This window comes from Urocampus carinirostris, chromosome 12 (genome assembly GCF_059441175.1).
Source record: "Urocampus carinirostris isolate Australia breed hairy pipefish chromosome 12, RoL_Ucar_1.0, whole genome shotgun sequence".
In the NCBI taxonomy this organism is placed as follows: domain Eukaryota; kingdom Metazoa; phylum Chordata; class Actinopteri; order Syngnathiformes; family Syngnathidae; genus Urocampus; species Urocampus carinirostris.
The window spans coordinates 32,365,615-32,385,312 of NC_142360.1; the positions used below are offsets into that span (position 1 = coordinate 32,365,615).

Below are 19,698 nucleotides of genomic sequence, written 5' to 3' on the forward strand. Positions count from 1 at the left end.
ATCGTAACACCCTCATCCAATCACAGTCCACGGGCCGTTAACGACCAACTTTTGAATGTGCAGGGCGTTCGCCATTTCTTCTGTTTTTGTTTTAAGTGAAAAACAAAAACAATACAATTAAACAAAAAATGTTGAAATTCAATTTTACCATGGACGAAGAGTTGAAGAAGCAGCTGGCCTTGAACTCCCAAGAATACCACCAATCGCTGCGTCGAATCATACACAAGGTGCGTGTTTCCAAAAAGATGAGACGCCGTTTTAACTAACTTGACAGGACGCGTAGCATTTCTTTTTCTAAAACAAACTTTTCATTTCTCTTCCATGAAAAAAAGTTCTCCAACCTGCAAAGTAGAGATGAGGCGATAGAAGTGGACCTCGACACTACCAGTACAAAAAGTATACCAAATGGTTATCCTTACGGGACACTAGTTTTAAGGTCATTCTTGCACGTTTTAATTGCGTTTTGTCTTCTTTTCCAAGCACTGAAGCATTATATGGAGCTGTCTCAAAAGCAGGTAAAGGCAAAGGAAAACTAAACGTATTTATCGTGTTGCTGTTTTTGGTGCATCTTAATTCAATGCCTGGCGTTTTTCTCATTGGAAAGGCGGTGGTAGCCATTTTTTCCCATTTTGACTACTTCTTACAGACCTACAGGAAAAATAGTTCTGTAGGTACTGAAGGATTTTATACATTTGACTATAAAGGATTTTGTACGATCAAATACAAATGACATTTAAATGCAAAAGATATTCACTGGCTGAGCTGTGGGGCGAGGTCAATGCAACCTAGCGGAGAATGATGTTTACAGGAACAGCGGGTAACTAGGACACAGGGATGATACGATATTTAGGACTTCTTGACGTAGCCATTTCAGACATCGAGGCAGGGTGTTTGAAGCCACGTGGGGGCTTTCCTGGCACGCCCATGGGAGGAGCCGACACACCAGCTTGCGGCAAAAATGTGGGCTGGGAGAAGGAAGCAGAAGATCAAGAGAGGAGGCTTGACAGGCTCAAGCGACACTAATTCGGCCATATAATCGATGGAGTTCACTTAAATTGTTAAAGAAATTAAAAACGAGCGTGCATTGTTTAGGTGAATCTGGGTTGTGTTTGGTTAATGGAGTCAGATAATTAATTCGAACAATTTGGTAAATGGTACATTTTAATATTTAATTCCTAACATTATAGCCATAGCGCATATCAAAAGAAAGCTACAATCCTCATCTTTTAAAAAAAGTATGCTTCTATCTTTTACCAATGTTTTGTAAACATTAGCAGAACATCGCAAAATTTCTTAAATACTCCTTTCCAAGAAAAGCTGTGAATTTTCACTTTGCTGTATCCCAAGGGTCTAATGTATAGGTTTTTTTTTACCTCTAAAAGCTGGACCGAACTGAACAAAAGAAGAGTAGTAATGAGACCTGTGTTTCCTGTAAAATGCTCCCTGACTGTGATGGTAAGACTACACAATCCGAGGTCACTATCTACCTGATGGAAGTTTGATCTTTTCTTTCTGTTTGAAATAACACTGCAGGCTTGTCAAATGCGCATTACCACCATAGCTACCTCAATGTCAAGCAAGGCAATTTCTCAGAGGATGACGTTCTCCCTGAAGACTTGGACGAGGAGTTGCAGTTGAGCTTTAGAAGTCATGGCAGTAGTCTGTCCGACCTCTATCCCAGCTTGATTGATCGAATTGGGCAGGCTCAGCACCGCCGGCTTGTTTCTAAGATGGGGTACTATGTGCTCCAAAAGTACCGGAAGTGGCGACAGCTTCAGGGCAGAGGCAAACATGTGAAGCCAGCAGCTACAAGACACAGCCAACAGATGGCCAGAAGATCTGTCAAGGATTCCAGATCAGTTCGTAAAGGCCTTGTGTACTCTGCTTCAGGGTCGCAAAACATTGCGGTCGACAAACTGTCTTATATTTCAGAGTCTCCAAAATCAAGAAAGATTGATAGGAATAAGACCATTACCGTTGAAAACTTGGCCCTGGATCCCTCCACTGCCTCCTTCCGGGGTTCGGCGGCCCTTTCCCCAAGCCCAAGGAGACTTTCGGTCACTAGCACTGAAAGGCTACCGTCTGGATGTGTTTTCAGCCCTTCACAGTCTTGCCATTCCTTCTCTCAGTCATCCTTAGACATGTCAATAAGATCTAAAACTTTTAAGAATGAGCAGACACCCGTATGTGACCTCAGTACTTCACGGTCTCTTTCCTCAAACCAGTCCCTGAGGTCCAAAAGGCTTTATAAAGCGTTAGCCAGAGAGCAGTCAGCCTTGCATAAACTTAGTTTTTCGCCATCCTCGGACCAATCTTTGATATCAAAGAGTCTTTTAAATGTTGCCGCCAGAAAGGAGTCGCCATCATCGGCTCTCAGTCCATCAAGGCTTTTTGGTTCCTCTTTGGACCAGTCCACAACATCCCAAATGGACTCTAATGGTACCGGTGAAGCCCTTCAGTCTTTGGTTGTCTTCGGTCCTTCAGGCTCCTGTGGTCTGTCACCAGACCAGTCCTTGAGGACCAAAAGGCTCTTAAATGCTGCCGCTAGAGAGCAGTCGCCACAATCTTTTGGTTCTTCTTCCAACCAGTGTCTGAGGTCCAAAATGGATTCTAGTGTTGAAGGGGAAGCCCTACCTTCTTTGGCCATCCCCAGTCATTCTTGCTCAACTGGTAATTTTTCAGGCCAGTCTTTGAAGACCAAACGTCTTTTAAATGCCGCTATTGGAGAGCATTCACCATCGTGGGCCCTCAGCCCTTCACGATCTTCTGCTTCTTTCACCCAGTCCCCAGGGTCTAAAATGGACTCTAGTCTTGCAGGCAAAGGCCGTCCTTCTTTGTGCATCCACAGTCCTCCTGGCTCCCCTGGTACTTTGTCAGACCAGTCTTTGAAGACCAAAAGGCTTTTGAATGCTGCTACCAGAGAACATTCACCATCGTGGGCTCTCAGTTCTTCACTGTCTTCTGGTTCCACTTGTGACCAGTCCCCAAACTCTAAGAAGATCTCTAATGTTGAGGACAAAGACCACCCGTTGAATGCTACTAGTGGAGAGCAGCTCTCTTCGTGGGTTCTCAGTCCTTCACAGCCCTGTGGCCCCATCCTGGACCATTCCCCGGGGTGGAAAATGCTTTGTAGTCCACCTGCTAGAGGGCAATTTCTATCTGTCCCTAGTCCTTCACAGTATTCTGGCCCTCCTTTAGACCAGTCGCTACAGTCCAAAAGGCAGACTTTGTCCAGAGAACAGTTGGCTTTGTCTGTCCGTTGTCATTCGTGGTCTTGTGGTCCCTCCTCTGATCAGTCACTGAGGTCTAAAAGGTTGGCCAGAGCTGCTCAACAACATAAGCAGCAGTCCCCTTGGGCCTCAATTCCTCTACGGTTTTCTGGTCTCGACTTGATTTCGTCTCGAAGTGCTAAGTGTCTTTTCCCTCCTGCTGGTGGGGAAAGTACAGAATTGGTAGAGCATCCTGATGTTTACGGCTTATCAGTCAGGCATAGTCCTTTAAAATTGAACCGGGAGGGAATCGCTCAGACCTCCTCTAGGTCGCCAGCTGGACTACGCCGAAAACCTCTCACACCCCTGTCCCACTTAGATGCGGAATTCACCGAGCAGTACCACAAGTTTGTGTGCATGAGGAAAGACTTGAACGCACAACCGTGTCGGTTATGCCTCGGTAGTGCCAAGGCATACCGCCGGCTGCACCCCTCCCAAACGCTGGCGGCGCTGGCCTTGTCACCACATGGCTTCAAGCTGAAGAAGCGCCAGCGTGAGTTGGAACAGGAGAACATGGACTGTTTGGAATCCGACAGCTGGGGCGATAACTTCCCAACGTCGAAGCGACACAGAAACCAGAACCCGATAAACCACTGCTGTCCATCGGAGGGCACCCTTCAATGTAGAAGTCAACTGGTGGAGGAGGAGTCTGTTTGGATGCATGGTTTCCCACAGGAATTCAGACTCGGTAAAAATAATAAGTTTTATTTTTCAGGAATCAGCCATGTATTTTTTCATGTGAATTTACCCAGTAGAACAGAGAAATGCAGAAAGATAAGGGAATGGTAAGAAGTAAATAATAATAATAACCAGAGCGATTAATGTTCTCTTTAAGCTTCCATTGTTCTGAGTAATCCCAAAAAGTATGTGCGCATTGCTTAGAATAACGGTGAAAAACAATCCTGCGGGTGGCAAACAAACTATTATCAAACATTTCCAAAACCGGAGATCAGAAAGGGTTACAATCTGCTGAGTTAATGTTGGTGAATTATATTTTTCTACATTTATCAATTGGCTTATGTACTATTGGAAAGGTTGGACGGCCCACATGAGATTTCCATTTTTTTAGTCTTTTGTAGATCTATTTAGCTAGTTCCACAAACCAGAACTGTATTTAATCAGACTTTTTAGTGTTAGTAGTGTTGGCAAAAAGATTGACTTAATATTTTTGAAAATGATTTAAATGTTACACCAGATATTTCAGCAACCTATAACCTAAGAAAAAGAGAATATTTTTCATATAAATGTGAACAGTCAGACTCCTGTGACGTTTGACAACACAACAGAAGCAAAAAATGTCAGGTTGTTTAATAACCATGGTCAAGCAGAAAGAAACACGTGAGCACACTTCGTAAAGGCAGAAGGTTACTGAAAGTTACGTGCAAGTTACATCCATTTACAGTTTAAAAAGCGGGGACAATCTCCTCAATTACCCCCACCTTCCTCTCCTGCTCCAGCTCATATGCATACTTAATTCTGTTTACTCAATCTCGGGTTGATATTGATTTTAAAATACCAAGTTTAAAACAGAGGGAACCTGCGTTGTTTTTACTCGCCTGACGAATTCTGGCCTAATTTTCGAGGGAATTGATTTTGAAATTTCGAGCCCTGGTTTTTATGTGCTTGATAAGTTATTGCGTTGAGAAGGTCTGGGCAGTGAGCAGTTTAGAGGGAACATTGAGAGCCATTAGCAGCTGATCTTGAAAGATGCCTTCTCTCATTTAGCCCTTTGAGTTGCTGTGGTAACGTCTAGGGCACGGTTAGAACATATTCAATCTATTTTTATTTATAGTCCAATATTGATTCATAAATCAGAATTGATGTGATATGGATGTCATAATAAAATGTACAGTATTAAAAATGTAATGACCACTTTATTATCTTATGTTCTTTCATTTAAATATAGTTAAAGGGACAATCTAATATTTATTGCCTCTGGTGGTACAAAGAAACTTTTCAGTGGAAAAAAAATTCATTTGAATACTAGGCAAAATTACATTATCGTCCCAATGTTATTAAAAAAAAATCATAAGGCTATATTTATTTCGTTTACACAGTAAAATCCCTACTTAGGTCGCCACCATGTTTGCCCGGCATCCAGCCGCCATGCTGTGCACTGGCCCTCGCTCGCACCAGACAACACAGTGCCATCTTGTGGTCAGATATTACACAATGGGGTTTTAAAACATCGCAGTAGGATTGTGCACCATGCAACTCGATTGTATCTATCGCTACAGACATTACTTATAATTCTTTACAAATATTCATAAGTGCTACCGAACACTACTAAGCTATAGACTAGCTATGTAGGTCTATAGCAAATTACTAAATACAAGCTTTTATAAAAACTACAGGGAAACCAAACAATCTTCACTTTTTTATTGACAATGTTGATTGTTCCTTGATTATTTATGGTGCATTAAGGCCATCTGCTGGACACCTTCAGTAATTGGTTAAATCGCAAATAAAACCTTTCAATGCAACGGGAATCGAACCCGGGTAGTGGCAGTGAGCACGCTGGAACCTAACCACTGGAATAGCGATCGGGAACTTTTTGACCCGAAGAGCCAAAAATTCAATAAAATCGCCAAACCCTATCTCCGGACAAAATAATTATTCAGTAAATTATATTTCACTGTGTATTGTTTGATGATTTGATAAAATCTATTTAATAATAATGCCAGAGCCTGTGTCTCAGCTCAATATAAAGAACCCCTTTCCACTTAAAACTTCAACATGCTACTATGAAAACATTTTCTAAATCTAAACATTATCTTTATTCTTTCTGAAAAATAACTTCCAATGCTTTAAATGTTATTGTAAAATAAATTTAACATGTTGATTAAGTAAGCCCTTAAACTGTTTTTTTTTTCTGTCCATGACATAGTAATATTAAAGTAAAATAAATCAAATTAGGAGAATGAAAAACGATTAAAAAATGAATTTAGTCAGGAAATAAACGCCCAGCAGTATTTGTAGCACCACCAGAAGGGCTAAATAAATCATTAATTATAGCAAGAAAATTTCGTCATGTTATTTTTCAATGATCGCATGTGAAAGCATCGCCAAATTGCTTTAAATGTCTTCTTTTTGTTCATTATTCATGTCTTGTCAAGTCCAGGAGAGGAAGAACCGTCATTGAATTACTTCGGTGATTGAAGTGTGCTCAGCAGCATAATGTTGTGGTACGTTTTGTTTTTTTAATGTAATTTCTGGAGGTATTTCCGAAACTTAACCGTTTTCCCCTTTTCCTTCACAGCCCTGTGTCCCTAACTTGGACAAGTCCCCAAGATGGAAGTGAGCAGAAATGTGTTACCATTTCATAAATATATTGTAACTAGTGTTGCTTTTTATATTGAGATGTTTTTTTTAGGTGTAAATGTTAGTCGTGTCAATTTGAATAAAACAAAATTGGGTATCACTTCTTGGAGAATTCAATGTTTATTTCGATCCATGTATTAAGCGCAAGAAAAACAGCCTGGTGTGTTAATGTCGCAGATTTGGGACCACCAGAAATCTCAAGAAAAAAAACAATTCTTTGGTTGCTGCTTTGTACATTTTCTTAACATAAGGAACAAATACGCCGATACAAAAGTGGGAAAACTATATTTACAAAATTCAACAAAGCTATCAAACCACTACAGGTCATTAGAAACACTCAGGCACTGTAACAAAAGCCGAGATGGCAAGACCGGCGTTCACCACTCCAGCTCTACCGGGTACTTCCCGGTCAGACATGCGGTGCAGTGGCCCACCCTGCGCCCGGACTTTATGGGCGAGGAATCGATCACTTCGCCGCTTTGCACGGAGGCGATTCCTTTCTGGACCGCCGTCACCAATCCCTCCACGGTCAGGTATTGCACGCTGTCGGCACCTAAGCATGGCAAAAGTCACCATTATGAGTTCTAAGAGGGCTGACGGGTGCTTACCGATGTATCCGGCGATGTCCTGGAACTCGGGCTTGTTGGCGATCAGTTCTTCCTTGGTGGGGATGTTGATGCCCATGTAACAGGGGAACTTGATTGGAGGAGATGCCACTCTGATGTGGACCTGGTACAGAGGCGTGTGGTGTGGGTCAAGCTACCATGATTAGCTAGTTAGTACACTTGATTCATTAAAACGACTTGTCAATCTACCACTCAACGTTTTCTCCTTGTAGTGTGATGACTTGCTGTGATGTTTTTTTTTAATTCCGAAGAATATATTTAGTAATATATTGAAACACGGGACAACAAGGAATTTATAACGTTTTTTATATGGTCTAAAAAGTATAAAAACGGATTTCTTTACCTTTTGCCCTAAAACACAAGGTGAACTTAACAATTACTAGAAGTTGGACCAGGGTTTTGATACTCATCTTATTCAATTTGACTTTGATTAAGTAGAATTCTGATATTTTTAATTTCTATTCCTATTGAAGGAAAAACATGTTTCTTTACCATCAAATATAAGACTATAACATATTCAGTTTCCACCCACATTCCAAAAACATGCATGTTAGGTTATTTGGCCAGTCCAATTTGTCCCTAGGTGTGAATGAGCGAGTGACTTGTCTGTCTCTGTGTCCTGCGACTGGCTGGCAACCAGTTCAGGGTGTCCCCTGCCCACTGCACGAAGACAGCTGGAATGGGCTCCGGCAACTCCTGCAACTCTACTGTGTATAAGCGGTGCAGATAATGGATGGATGGATATTTGGAGGAAGTTACCTGTATATCTACTTTAATCAATGACTACTACTGTTATATTTGAATTAAAAAAAAATCAAACAATTGTAATTGTATTAACGGTGATACATAGGAATTCCTGTGAAAGGTACATATATACACAACGATAAAAATATTAACAGTAGGTTTTGTCATACTTCAAGAAATTTAGTAAAAGGTTCATAAATTACTGTCGATTTAAGTGAACAAATATTGATCCAATTATTTTCTAAAACTCTGCTATATTTTATCTTATTTTCTATTCGGAGGACACCAGACACAATTTATGTTCAGACGTTATTATATAATTAGTTTTATCTGGTTATATCAGTATCAGAAATATTTTATTAACACTCCACTTATTGAAACATGAATATTTTGTTTGTTTGTTTGTACATGATTCAATTGTTTGTTTGTAAATGATTCAAATTGAATCTTTTCTTCCGGCGCCGTCACGAATGGCAGCCACTCCAGCAGCTCCGTGTTATTTTCGATCGTTCTCGATTGTTCTCAGCTCAGGGATGCTGCTGGAAATGTGAATTTCCCTTCGGGGATGAACAAAGTATCTATCTATCTATCTATCTATCTATTGTTTCACACCATCTAGAATTTGTATTGACAAAAATTAATCTGAAGAGTTCAAGGACATTGCAATATTTGATCTCAATATGTCACTTTATTGTGTGGTGCAACCAAAAACAAGTGCTATAAAGTACAAGGATGAAACCAAACTTCAGAGACTTAAATTGACCATCTCTCATCTTTTTGCCCAGTATTTTTTCAAGGTTTTTGACTTTCAGAGGCAACTGTCATAGCAAGAAAGCGGCCAATCATGCAAGCTCCCTCTGGGTGAGCCTCAGGTTATTTAAAATATATACAATTTTTTCAAACTACGAGTTTAAAAAAAAAATGCTTGTTTATATGATATGATGTATTTTTGCTTATTAGTCACATCAATGATTTTTTCCAATGAATTAAGTCTTGTAAACAATTTGGGGGAGCTAAACAGCACATAATGTCCCATTACCAGTTTAAAATTTAGTTTGCTAGCAATGAAAAAAAACAAACCTCGGTGGCGCCAGCTTCCTTCAGCAGTTTAATAATAGGAGAGATGGTGTTGCCCCTGACAATGGAGTCGTCTATCAACACCACCCGCTTTCCTGCAAAGTTGTCCGTCAGGGCGCCAAACTTCTTGGCCACGCCCAACTGCCTGAGGCGGGTGTTGGGCTGAATGAAAGTTCTACCCACGTAGCGATTCTTGCACAGGACTTCGATGTAGGGCAGGCCAGACTGTGAGAAAAACTAAGTTTAGATCGCTGGGGGGACAAGGTTAACCGGGGATCGGGTTTCCGGAGGACCTGCTGAGCGTAACCCAATGCGGCAGGCGTGGCCGACTCTGGCACGGTGCTGACCACGTCAGCGTCGGTTGGGGCTTCGATGGCAAGCTGGCGACCGCAGCGCTGTCTGACGGTGTAGACCATCTGTCCTGTTGCGTAAACAAACTCATTATCCAAGTCAGTTGTGCACTGCAACAATTAGTCAGCATATTCAATAAAAATCAATAATGGAATTGGTCAACAATGGAGTTCATTTTAAACTACAGTCGCCAGGAATATTTTTTCCCAAAAGAGTGATGCAATTCCACATGATTATAACCTGATGAGAGCCGTTCATGCGCAATAGCGTCTTTGTCTCAAGCAGTAACATGAAGAAATAACGTCGACAACAAGTACAGGCACCAAAACCTGTAAAGTTTGGAAGCATTTTTAGCCTGGATTCCCCGAATAAAAAGATACATAACGTATTTTCACGCATGAAGAACGCAGCTAACTGCGAGAACTAATGTGATTTGCAGCTGCGATTGGCTGCCAACCAGTTCAGGGTGTCCCCTGCCCACTGCCCGGAGATGGCTGGGATGGGGTCCAGCCCCCCCGCGACCCTAATAAGGATAAGCGGTGCAGATAATAAGATGAGATGTTTTTTTTTTGAAGGGGAGTTGCCACTTCGCAGATTTTCACTTTTAGCGGGTGGTTTTGGTCCCCATTAACCGGGTCTAAATTGTGAATATGCTTATTTGCTGTAAAGATTGTCGAGAAAAATTGTTCAAACCTCACATTGTTTATTTGCTGTAAACCAGCTCAGTAGCCTAGATGGTAAGGCGCCCGCTTTGAGACTGGGAGGTCGGTGGTTCGCGCCCCGGCCGAGTCATTCCTAAGACTTAAAAAGTGGTCGGCGGCGCCCTCTGTTGGCTGCGGCTGCATCGGCTCGCTACAACGGGTCAGGTGTAATCGACATTTCGTTCTGTGTACATTGTTACACAGAATGACAATACAAGGAAATTATTATTATTATTATTATTAATAGTGTCAATAACATTGTTCAAACCAAAAAAAAAAAAAAAAAAAATAAGCATTACTTGTAATAATACAATAAATAATTACTCAATTTTAATTTAAACTCTGAGCCATATGTACTCATATAAAGAGCCATAGGTTTCTGACCCCTGCATTAGACCACCAGTGGTACAGATGACATACGAAAAAGGCAATACGTTTTATCTCATTATCACACAATTTCACTTTCGGTGCAAGAAACGAATGCTAGAGTGAAAAAAAAAATCGTCCATAAAGATATAAATGCAAAAAAGCACGACGAGGGAAACAACTCTTTGTTTTATCAGAGAATGAATCGGACTTTGCATTTATTCATACCTTTCAGGAAGACTTCCAGGTAGAAATATTGTGATAAAGAGAATATATAGCCAATGCCTTTCTATGTGTCATCTATATCAATGGATGTTAGGTTTCTGTGTTCTCACCGCCGTGACCTGGGTTCGATTTCCGTTGCACACAATGTTTTGCGTTTTTGTACAGCGATGATTTTCGAATGATCAAACGTTGGACAAATGAGATAGTATATTGTTGTCGTAATGCACACGAATAAATACTGGATATGTATTTCCAATTTTATCCACCAGTATATAAAGGCGGACCAGGTTTATAAGGCGCACTTTGAAATTTCTGTCCAAATTGGGGGTTTTGGGTGTGCCTTAAATGTATTCTTGCAAAACAGACCTTGCGTATCATGGCAGACTCTCATTGATGAATGAACATTTAAAAAGAATAGTGAGACAATTGGACAAAACTGAGTGCAACTTGCCTTGGTAACATTTAAGGAACATTCATGCCAATACAGTTTTTATTACCTGCGTAATACATTTGTTAGTACATAGTGTATATTTCGCTATAAAAGAAAGCTTGAGCGTTATGCCAGACAAATGTATTTGAAATTAAATCTATAAACTCCAAAAAACCAACAGCAGATGTGACAACTGTTTGATTTCAAAATGTTGAGATTTGTCAAGTACTTTTGTTACAGACTTTGCAGTTGACCACTGAATGTACTTAACAAAATGCACATATTGGTTTTATTTTATGAGCCTGTTCTTGGTTAATAGGTACAGCATTTTTTTCTTATTATTAATCAACTATATTTGCTTGTCCCGAATAAAATGGACATAGGTTTATTTATGGATTTATGTTTCTACTGACCGAGCACTGTGCTTTATGGCTTTTGGGAAGAGCATTCTTATTGAAATTTGTATGAATCCGCAAAATGTTGAAAAAAGATTTTCGTTTATTAGCATTTTCCACATAATGCTAAATTTAAGAAATTATCCGATTATTCATCTAAAGGTTTCAATAGTAGTCAGTGACTTGTCGACTATTACAATGGTAGTTAGTTGCAGCCCTAGACGCTATAAGTCACCTAAAACACAAACCTTCAAAGATGGAGTCCGGTCTTGCAAAGTAAACATATTCAAATATGCAGAAGGCAGGGATGTCCCCCTCGCGTCGCGGCACCACGCTCAAAGACTTGACTCCGTGTCGGGATATCTGCACAATCTCTCCCGGCAGGACCTCCCTGTAATACCTGAGCATCCAGATGGGGAGTGAGCTGTCAGGAAAGGAAATATTTCAAAATGTATAATTGGTAATGACGCAAAACTTACTTGGCGCCAATGGACTGGAAGCTGCAAGACTCTGAGGACACCACCCAGCCCTCGGTGTCTGCCTCCCCGCCGCCTGGCAAACAAAATAACCGATTAAGAGATTAAAAAAAAAATAAAAATAAAATAATCTATGTGTCAGTTCAGATTCAGAGAGATTCAGATCTACTTTATTGTCATTCTAGTACACGTGTATACAGAACGAAATGTCGATGCATCTGTGTTAGGATTGTATAATTATATTTATCCTACAGTTGATATTTAAAATGTTATATGTGTTCTCAGCCATTTTGAAGAGTTCTCAGCCTGTAAATTACTTTCCAAGGCCATGAGTTGTGTTTTGATATACAGACTGTGTTTTGTTCTCACATACCAACGGATGTAGCCTGACCTGGAATGACCTCTTCATGCCATAACTCAAGATTGTTTTTCACCAAAGAGCCGTGAGAAGAAGGAAAGGGAGTCTCTCCCAAAACAAAAGGAAACCTTCCATCATCGGCCGGAAACCAGGCTTTCCAAAGAAGACTGATTAACTCTACGTAGCAAAAGTTAGAATACAGTCTCCTTTGTTAGATAGAATCCCCGCCCCTCAGTAAAGAGGCATGTATTACAGGGCAAAAAACATAATAAAAAGAAGGAGATTCGGAGATTTCTTCAGAGCCCAGCTAGCGAGCAAGCGAGGAGATTCGTAACAGCTCGATCTCCGGGGCTCTCAAAATGATGATTAATAAAGTAACTAATTCTAAATAACCGATTCTCTATGTCTTCTTTTATTACAGAGCGTTTTATTAAAAATGTTGGGGACATGAACCTAACAATCTGACCCCCACAGTTTCCTTGAATGTACAGATATAAATAAAGTTGTATTGTGATTGGCTACGTATAGTATTTTACCATAGTGCCGATAGTGCAAGAAGAGTAGCTAACCAGATGTGCAAAATGGGCAGTCAGGTTAACAAGTCAGGTACACAGTAACATTAACACTGTAACAATAACGCTGTAATTACCATAGTGCAGAGAGCAATGTGCAATGAGTGGCAAGCTATAAAAAACTGCCAGTAGTGCAAAAAGTCAGATTAGCAGCCGTTTAGATTTAAGTTAACTATATGTTAGATTGACCATTTAACAGTCTAATGGCCAGGGGGACTAGACTATTGCGGAGCCTGGTGGTCCTGCACCGCACACTGCAGAACCTCTTCCCAGAGGCTAGCAGAGTGAACAGTCCATGATGGGGATGAGAGGGGTCCCCGGTAATGTTCTTAGCATGGGATAGGCAGCGCTTCTGGCCAATGTCCTGAATGGAGGGAAGTGTAGTCCCGATTATTTTCTCTGCTGTCCTCGTTACCCTCCTCACACTACCCCAGTCGGTAGCGCTGCAGCCTCCACACCACACAGAGATACAGCTGGTCAGGATACTCTCTATGGTGCCCCTGTAGAATGTGATGAGGGAGGGTGGGGGCAGGTGGGCTCTCCTCATCCTCCGCAGGAAGTACAGGCGCTGCTGTGCCCTCTTAACCAGTGATGCAGTGTTCACGGACCAGGTGAGTTTGTTTGTAATGTGCACCCCTAGGAACTTGATACTGCTGACAACTTCCACAGCCTTGTTGTTGATGCAAAGTGGGGCATGGTTGGGCTGGTTTTTCCTAAAGTCGACAATGATCTCTTTAGTTTTGTCAACATTCAGGACCAGGCTGTTGTCCCTGCACCAGCCCACCAACTGCTCCACCTCCTCTCTGTAGGCTAGGTCGTTGTCATCCCTGATGAGGCCCACGACTGTTGTGTCGTCAGCATACTTCACGATGTGGTTTGTGGCGGACCTAGGGACGCAGTCGTGTGTCATCAAGGTGAACAGCAAGGGGCTTAGGACGCAGCCTTGGGGGGAGCCCGTGCTGAGGTAGATGAGTTGCAGGGGTTTATGGGAAATTGTGTATTATTTAGCGCCACCTCGTGATAAAAAATGTCATGAACAATAACAAAACAGAGCTCAAGGTTAAAGAACCTTGAGAACACTTGAATGACACTTAAATAAGCTGCTACTTAAGATTTGACAGCTGTTATTGATGCACTTGTAAAGGTATAAGTACAGGAACCAGCAGCACCAAGTAGACTTGCAGGAGTGTAATGAAATGATAGGGGAAAAGGTGTGAATGTACATTTGTTTGCATTGACATTAAAAAAAGAACATGTATCTAGTCTCATGTAAGAGACAATATTGTGCAGTATTTTCTCAGATTCAGTAAACCCAGCCAGGTAGTTGTATCTGAAGCTATTGTTCATTCATTGCTAAAACTCTTTATTTTTTTCTATTATTTTTTTTTTAATGTATTTCAAAGCAGTATGACAATTGATAGCTCTCATTTGGTTTAGTGTGGCGAGTTGGTTCATATGTAAAGATGCCTTTATTTAACAAAATCATTGTTGACACATTCAATGCCAAACATGAAAATGTTTTTTTTCATTTGTGAATAAATGTGTTCTGCTTCGAAAAGCTGCCTATTAATTTGTGATTATAATTATTAAGATAGACTACAAATTTAGGATGGATGATAAAGCATAGTACTGAAAAACAAAGCTAGATATTTGGCATTGACATTTTTTCTACTGAACCGGCCCATCTGAGGACAAAATCTCCCAAACTCAGTTTGACATGCATGCACGACCGCTACTATACAGTGATATCTAACATTCACTGTCCAGTAAAACATGTAATGAATTTAAGATACTACCTGATTTGTGCAGTTTGGAGATGGGAACCAAACGCCCAATGCAGAGGGGCCTATTGCCGTACGGGTCCCGCACGGCGTAAATGACGTCTTTGAACATCACCAAGAGGGAATACGATGTTGGCGTCTCAGTCATCAGGTTCTTGATTCTGCAAAGGAATTGGACAGCAGTGTTAGTGCTGCTAGAATAAGACAAAAAAAAGTGTGGGGCCAACCTGGCGACCCAATTGGGCCCGTCCAGCTCCTCTAAGGGCGGCGTGAAGGCCAGGAGCTGTGTGATGAGTTCGCTGTCCGAGCTGGTGGAAAGGCCTACGCCGTGACGCATCACCTGCATGGTCACAAGAACAACTTAAGGAGATATGATATGCTTGTTTATTTCTTATGTTTCAATCTCCTTAACCTTGTTTTAACTGTTAGGTCGCGACAGATAACTTAAATCAGCTGTGAAATACAGTAATCCTTCACTGTATCATGGTTTAGTTTTCACGATTCCCTAACTTTGTGGATTTTCACTGTGCTTTGTGTTCTGCAGCAGACGACATACAGCAAATGCAATCACGGGAGCTAGTTGCAGAAGGCTGTGCGTGTGTTGGGTGGGCATCTGAGTGCGCTACTGTGATCAGCTGGTGTATTCTGTTAGTTAAGCTGGGGGGTTCCAGTGTTCTCGTTTGCCCGCGTCCCTGCATCCTAGATGCATCATTTTTGCTGGGGACGCATTGTGTCAAATTTTTGAAACCAAATTCTCATTATTACCAGATTACCTTTTTTTTTTTTAAACATAGATTTACCGCACTTCAAACTTTTCGTCAGGCAGATCCGCCATTGTTTTGGTTTCGCGCCGATCTCGGCAAACGAGATCTCGGCAAACGAGATCTCGGCAAACGAGAGGACGTCATTGTTTTGGTGGTTGTCGAGTGAAAGAGAAGTATGCCTCAGAAAAAACAGTTGGTATTAGGTGCAAATCAACAAAAAAATTGGTAATTTCTTCAGTGTCGGTCATAAGTCGAAACATAGCACAGAATGTGGTAACAACGGCAATAATTCCAGCACGAAAAAACGGCGGAAAAATTCTTCAGAAGACCGCGAAGGCAAGGAAAACACGTGTTTTGAAGCGAACGATTCGACGAAAGATAAACAAAAGAATACTCCTAGCAAGAAAAGGACATTTCTGCCAAAATGTACTCAATTATATTCCTGGTTACGCTATGAGGAGGATGATAATGGAGGCTACATGTTCTGTGATGCGTGCACCCAGCGTGACAAAAAAACTGGATTGCATAAATCATTTCACAATACAAACTTTCAGAAAAGCACATTGGATCGGCACAACGACAATGAAAACAACAAATTAGCTATGGAAATTCCGTTGCTGCAATTGGACCTTGAGAAGGCATTACAACTGTGGCGGGACAGCAAACCACGAAGAATATATGAACTGAAAAATCTGAAGTGATTAAAACTGCATGAATGTATAGACTAATATTTCAGCAATATTATTTTGTATAATGTACAATATTTTTGTGAACTGAAAAATCTGAAGTGATAACTGCTTTGTATTACCAATTAAGTGTGATGATTAAAACTAAATGAATATCTAGATTTACATATTTATTTATATATTTGTCGACGATTTACAATTTCAACCGCGATGACACTAAATTTTGGGAACCCATAGATCTCTGTTGAGACCCATTGATTTTTGAGCATGCGAGTCCCCGCTTTTCCATCGCTTTTCAGAGGTAAAATGAACACTGGGGTTCACATGTCCACGCGTCCACCAAAAGAAAGTGTGATGCAGAGACAGCAAGTATTTTTGCGGCTTGTTACATTAAAAATAAGTTAATCAATTAATCGGGTTCTGACTCAGAAGAGCACTAAGAAATGCCTATCGCCAGCGGCTGCCTTGGGATTGTTATCAGGCCCAGCAAATGACACAGGCGTTGTCGGGAGAGGAAGCAAAAACGGGGCTGCAGGGCCAGTTTACTTCTGCAGCTGCATAACAAACCACATAAACCACACCTGCCGGGGCTGTATCTCACCAACAAAATATCCATTACCCATGAATCGTATGACCTGGAGCTACAACTCCTGGGAACCGGCTACATTTAGGACAGTTGTATTTTAATCACCACTGAGACCTGGCCCAATTTGCGGATCCCCAATGCTAGCGTGCAGCAAGCTGAACGCTCTCTACATCACTTTCTTACACTGAATGGAGATGCCCTCTAATTTTGCGGTACTATTCTATAATGACAACTAAGCCCATTCGGGGCGGCAGTAGCTCAGGAGGTAGAGCGCTAGTCTTGGGATCAAGGGATCCCAGTTCGAATCCCGGTCGTCCGTGTTACATGTCGAAGTGTCCTTGGGTAAGACACTGAACCCCTAATACCCCCAATAAGCAGGTTAGCGCCTTACATGGCTGCAAGGCCGCTATTGGGAAATGTGGAGCACATTGTAAAGCGCTTTGGGAAGTCATTGACTTGAAAAGCGCTATATAAATGCAGATCATTTCATTTCATATTCAAATGCAATTCTGTGTTGTGCTTTGATTTGTCAATCCATTGTTATTTTGTTAGACTCGTATATAATATATGTTACTAGCATTTGATAAAGAAATATTTCTACTTTGCAGGTTTTGACTATCGCAGGAACTTTTTTGGAACATACTTTCTGTGTTAACAGTACACTAAAAACAAGATTTAATTATCCATTTCTTTTTCTTATCTCATCATTAGCTTGTTGAGCTTTTTTATCCATGAATATATTGTCTTTTTTACATTTGGTGTGGGTCACTAGGGGCTTTTTTTTTACCAATACAACACTCAAATTTTATTTTAAAAAAACCCCATAAAAATCATAAAAACGAACCATAAATGTGGTTAATGTTACCTGACTTTTACAAGACGTCTGAAAATTATTTTTCACATTTCTTTCATTGCACAAAAATATTCGTGGTACAGTTAGTATTAACCTATACATATTTACTTCAATAAAAATAGCTAAAAAAACAAAACAAAAACGTTTTCAGCAATAAAACTTTAGTACAAATATAAAATAAAAAGCATAGCAGGTCTAAACAACAATAAAAAATATATATATATACATTTGAAGCCCAACCCAAAAAAAAGCAAAGAAGGACCATGATCAGGCCCTAGGGTAGCTGATTCCATTTCTGTATTTAACACATTTACAGGGCGCACCACAAGATTGGATGTGGGTGCCCTCTGCTGCGGCCATCATACAACAACACACAAGTGTGCATATTTAAAAGTACAGTGGTAACAAAACTGAGTTGGGTTTGTGGTTTATTTAAGTATTGATTCGAAAGTAAAACACGTATAAAAACTTGGAGTTTGTTTTTCAGCTCCTCCCACTTGCGAACCATTGATTCGGTAATCTTCAATTCTCTAGCGGCTGCTCAGTTTCTATTTTCTTCCGCGTAGCGTAGAAATCTACACACCATAGTGTGCGAAAAAAATTAAATCATTCAATGGAGGGAAAGTAAGGTTTTGGATTTCATTAATAATAATATAATTCTACAAAGCAAGTGAGCCGTTTGAGAGCCGGCTCTTTAATGAGTTGAGCCAAAAAAGCCGGTTCTCTAAAAAGAGACGGACTTTCACTACACAACACGAACTCGAGATCGGCGTGCAGACGAAAACTCGAACCGCGAGACCAAAACAACAATGGCGGATCTGCCTGACGAAAAGTTTGGAGTGCGCTATATCTTTGTTAAAAAATGATAATGACAATTTTGTGTCAAAAAAGTTGCGTCCCGGGGACACACGTTGTTTTGACACGATGCGTCCCCAGCAAAAATAATGCGTCTAGGACGCAGGGACGCGGGCAAACGAGAACACTGCACTGGTAATGTTATTGTCACAGAGATATTTTTTTGCATTTGTTTGTAAAGGTCCGGAATAAAACAAGTATTGAAGGGCACCAACCTTTTTCCGCAGGGCGTGCGCATTGACCAGCTCGCCATTGTGCGCCACGGCGATCTTGCCGTGCAGCGTGTCCACTACGAAGGGTTGGCAGTTCTGCAGCTCCGACATGCCGGTGGTGGAGTAACGCGTGTGGCAGATGCCCAGGTTCCCGTGGCGCAGTTTAAGGAGCGCCTCCTGGGAGAAAGCGGTGTTCACCAAGCCCATGCCCTGGAAACAAATGGCATGCCCAAAATGACATATCGGAACGTAGCTTGTTAGGATGTTTATGCTTCACCTTTAGGGTCGTGTATGTGGGTGGGCTTGCGCCATCGCTTGTAACAGCGCCAGCGCTTTCCTGACCTCTGAGAAGGTAAAAACAAGATGTGACATAAATTTAAGTTTCGTTTGCAACACTAAAACTCTTTTTTAACGTAGCGTACGTGCATTTTTTTTTAACTCATTCAGTGACAGACATTTAAATGGAAAGAGCAGGTGCCAATGTATGCCATTTTGACTCATTTTTGAAGGCCTACAGAGATTTCTGTAGCTATATATGTATAAGACAAATCAAAAGAAAGCTTGAATCCTTATCGTTCATTAGATATGAATTAATAGATTTTTATGGGTAACAATAAAAAAGGTGATTACCAAATAAAATGTAAATAAAAATTAGCAATATGACTATTAATTGATTTAAGAAAATTAACTGCAATGAATGGCATTTATTTTGATTATGTCACGCTCTGCAAAATTATGAACAACAAATGCATAAAATTATAAGTCAACGATAAATAAAATGGATTATTACAAATTATTATGTGAGTTGCTTAACAGCATTAGAAAAATATCAACCTAAACCCAGATAACTCAAGGATGTGATCTACCACTTTACAGCACAGCGAAACATAACATGTATAATTAACTGTGAGTTAAGTGGTAAAAATTATAAATCTTAAACAGTTTAATTGCTTGAGAAAATGGACAACTTATAGTATCTGACGAGCACTGTTAACTGTTAAAAAAAAAAGAAATCAATCACAAGTTAAATATTTACCCCGATTTTAGCTA

The 19,698-nt window shown here is 40.7% G+C and overlaps 2 protein-coding genes across 3 annotated transcripts in view; one reads left to right on the top strand and one right to left on the bottom strand.

The window, feature by feature from the left end:
- hjurp (Holliday junction recognition protein) lies at positions 1-6,690 on the top strand. Of its 2 annotated transcripts, none has more exons than XM_088348802.1 (7): positions 1-227; positions 333-396; positions 481-515; positions 1,383-1,455; positions 1,534-3,957; positions 6,386-6,454; positions 6,529-6,690. In XM_088348802.1, exons 1-6 carry the CDS (start codon positions 129-131, stop codon positions 6,409-6,411), a joined length of 2,721 nt encoding a protein of 906 aa, XP_088204928.1. In that variant the 5' UTR covers positions 1-128; the 3' UTR covers positions 6,412-6,454; positions 6,529-6,690. The 2 variants fall into 2 exon arrangements, with proteins under 2 accessions (XP_088204928.1, XP_088204927.1); XM_088348801.1 differs by having other exon boundaries at positions 2-227; positions 6,391-6,454.
- ppat (phosphoribosyl pyrophosphate amidotransferase) overlaps positions 6,686-19,698 on the bottom strand; it is a 27,097-nt gene continuing 14,084 nt past the window's right edge. Inside the window, exons 3-12 of the mRNA XM_088348805.1 lie at positions 18,926-18,992; positions 18,652-18,858; positions 14,920-15,032; positions 14,708-14,853; positions 11,985-12,057; positions 11,754-11,905; positions 9,331-9,458; positions 9,041-9,262; positions 7,199-7,319; positions 6,686-7,143 (exon numbers count right to left, since the gene is read on the bottom strand). Of these exons, the coding sequence (XP_088204931.1) occupies positions 6,968-7,143; positions 7,199-7,319; positions 9,041-9,262; positions 9,331-9,458; positions 11,754-11,905; positions 11,985-12,057; positions 14,708-14,853; positions 14,920-15,032; positions 18,652-18,858; positions 18,926-18,992 (1,405 nt within the window). The 3' untranslated portion in view covers positions 6,686-6,967. The remainder of the gene's footprint in view (positions 7,144-7,198; positions 7,320-9,040; positions 9,263-9,330; positions 9,459-11,753; positions 11,906-11,984; positions 12,058-14,707; positions 14,854-14,919; positions 15,033-18,651; positions 18,859-18,925; positions 18,993-19,698) is intronic.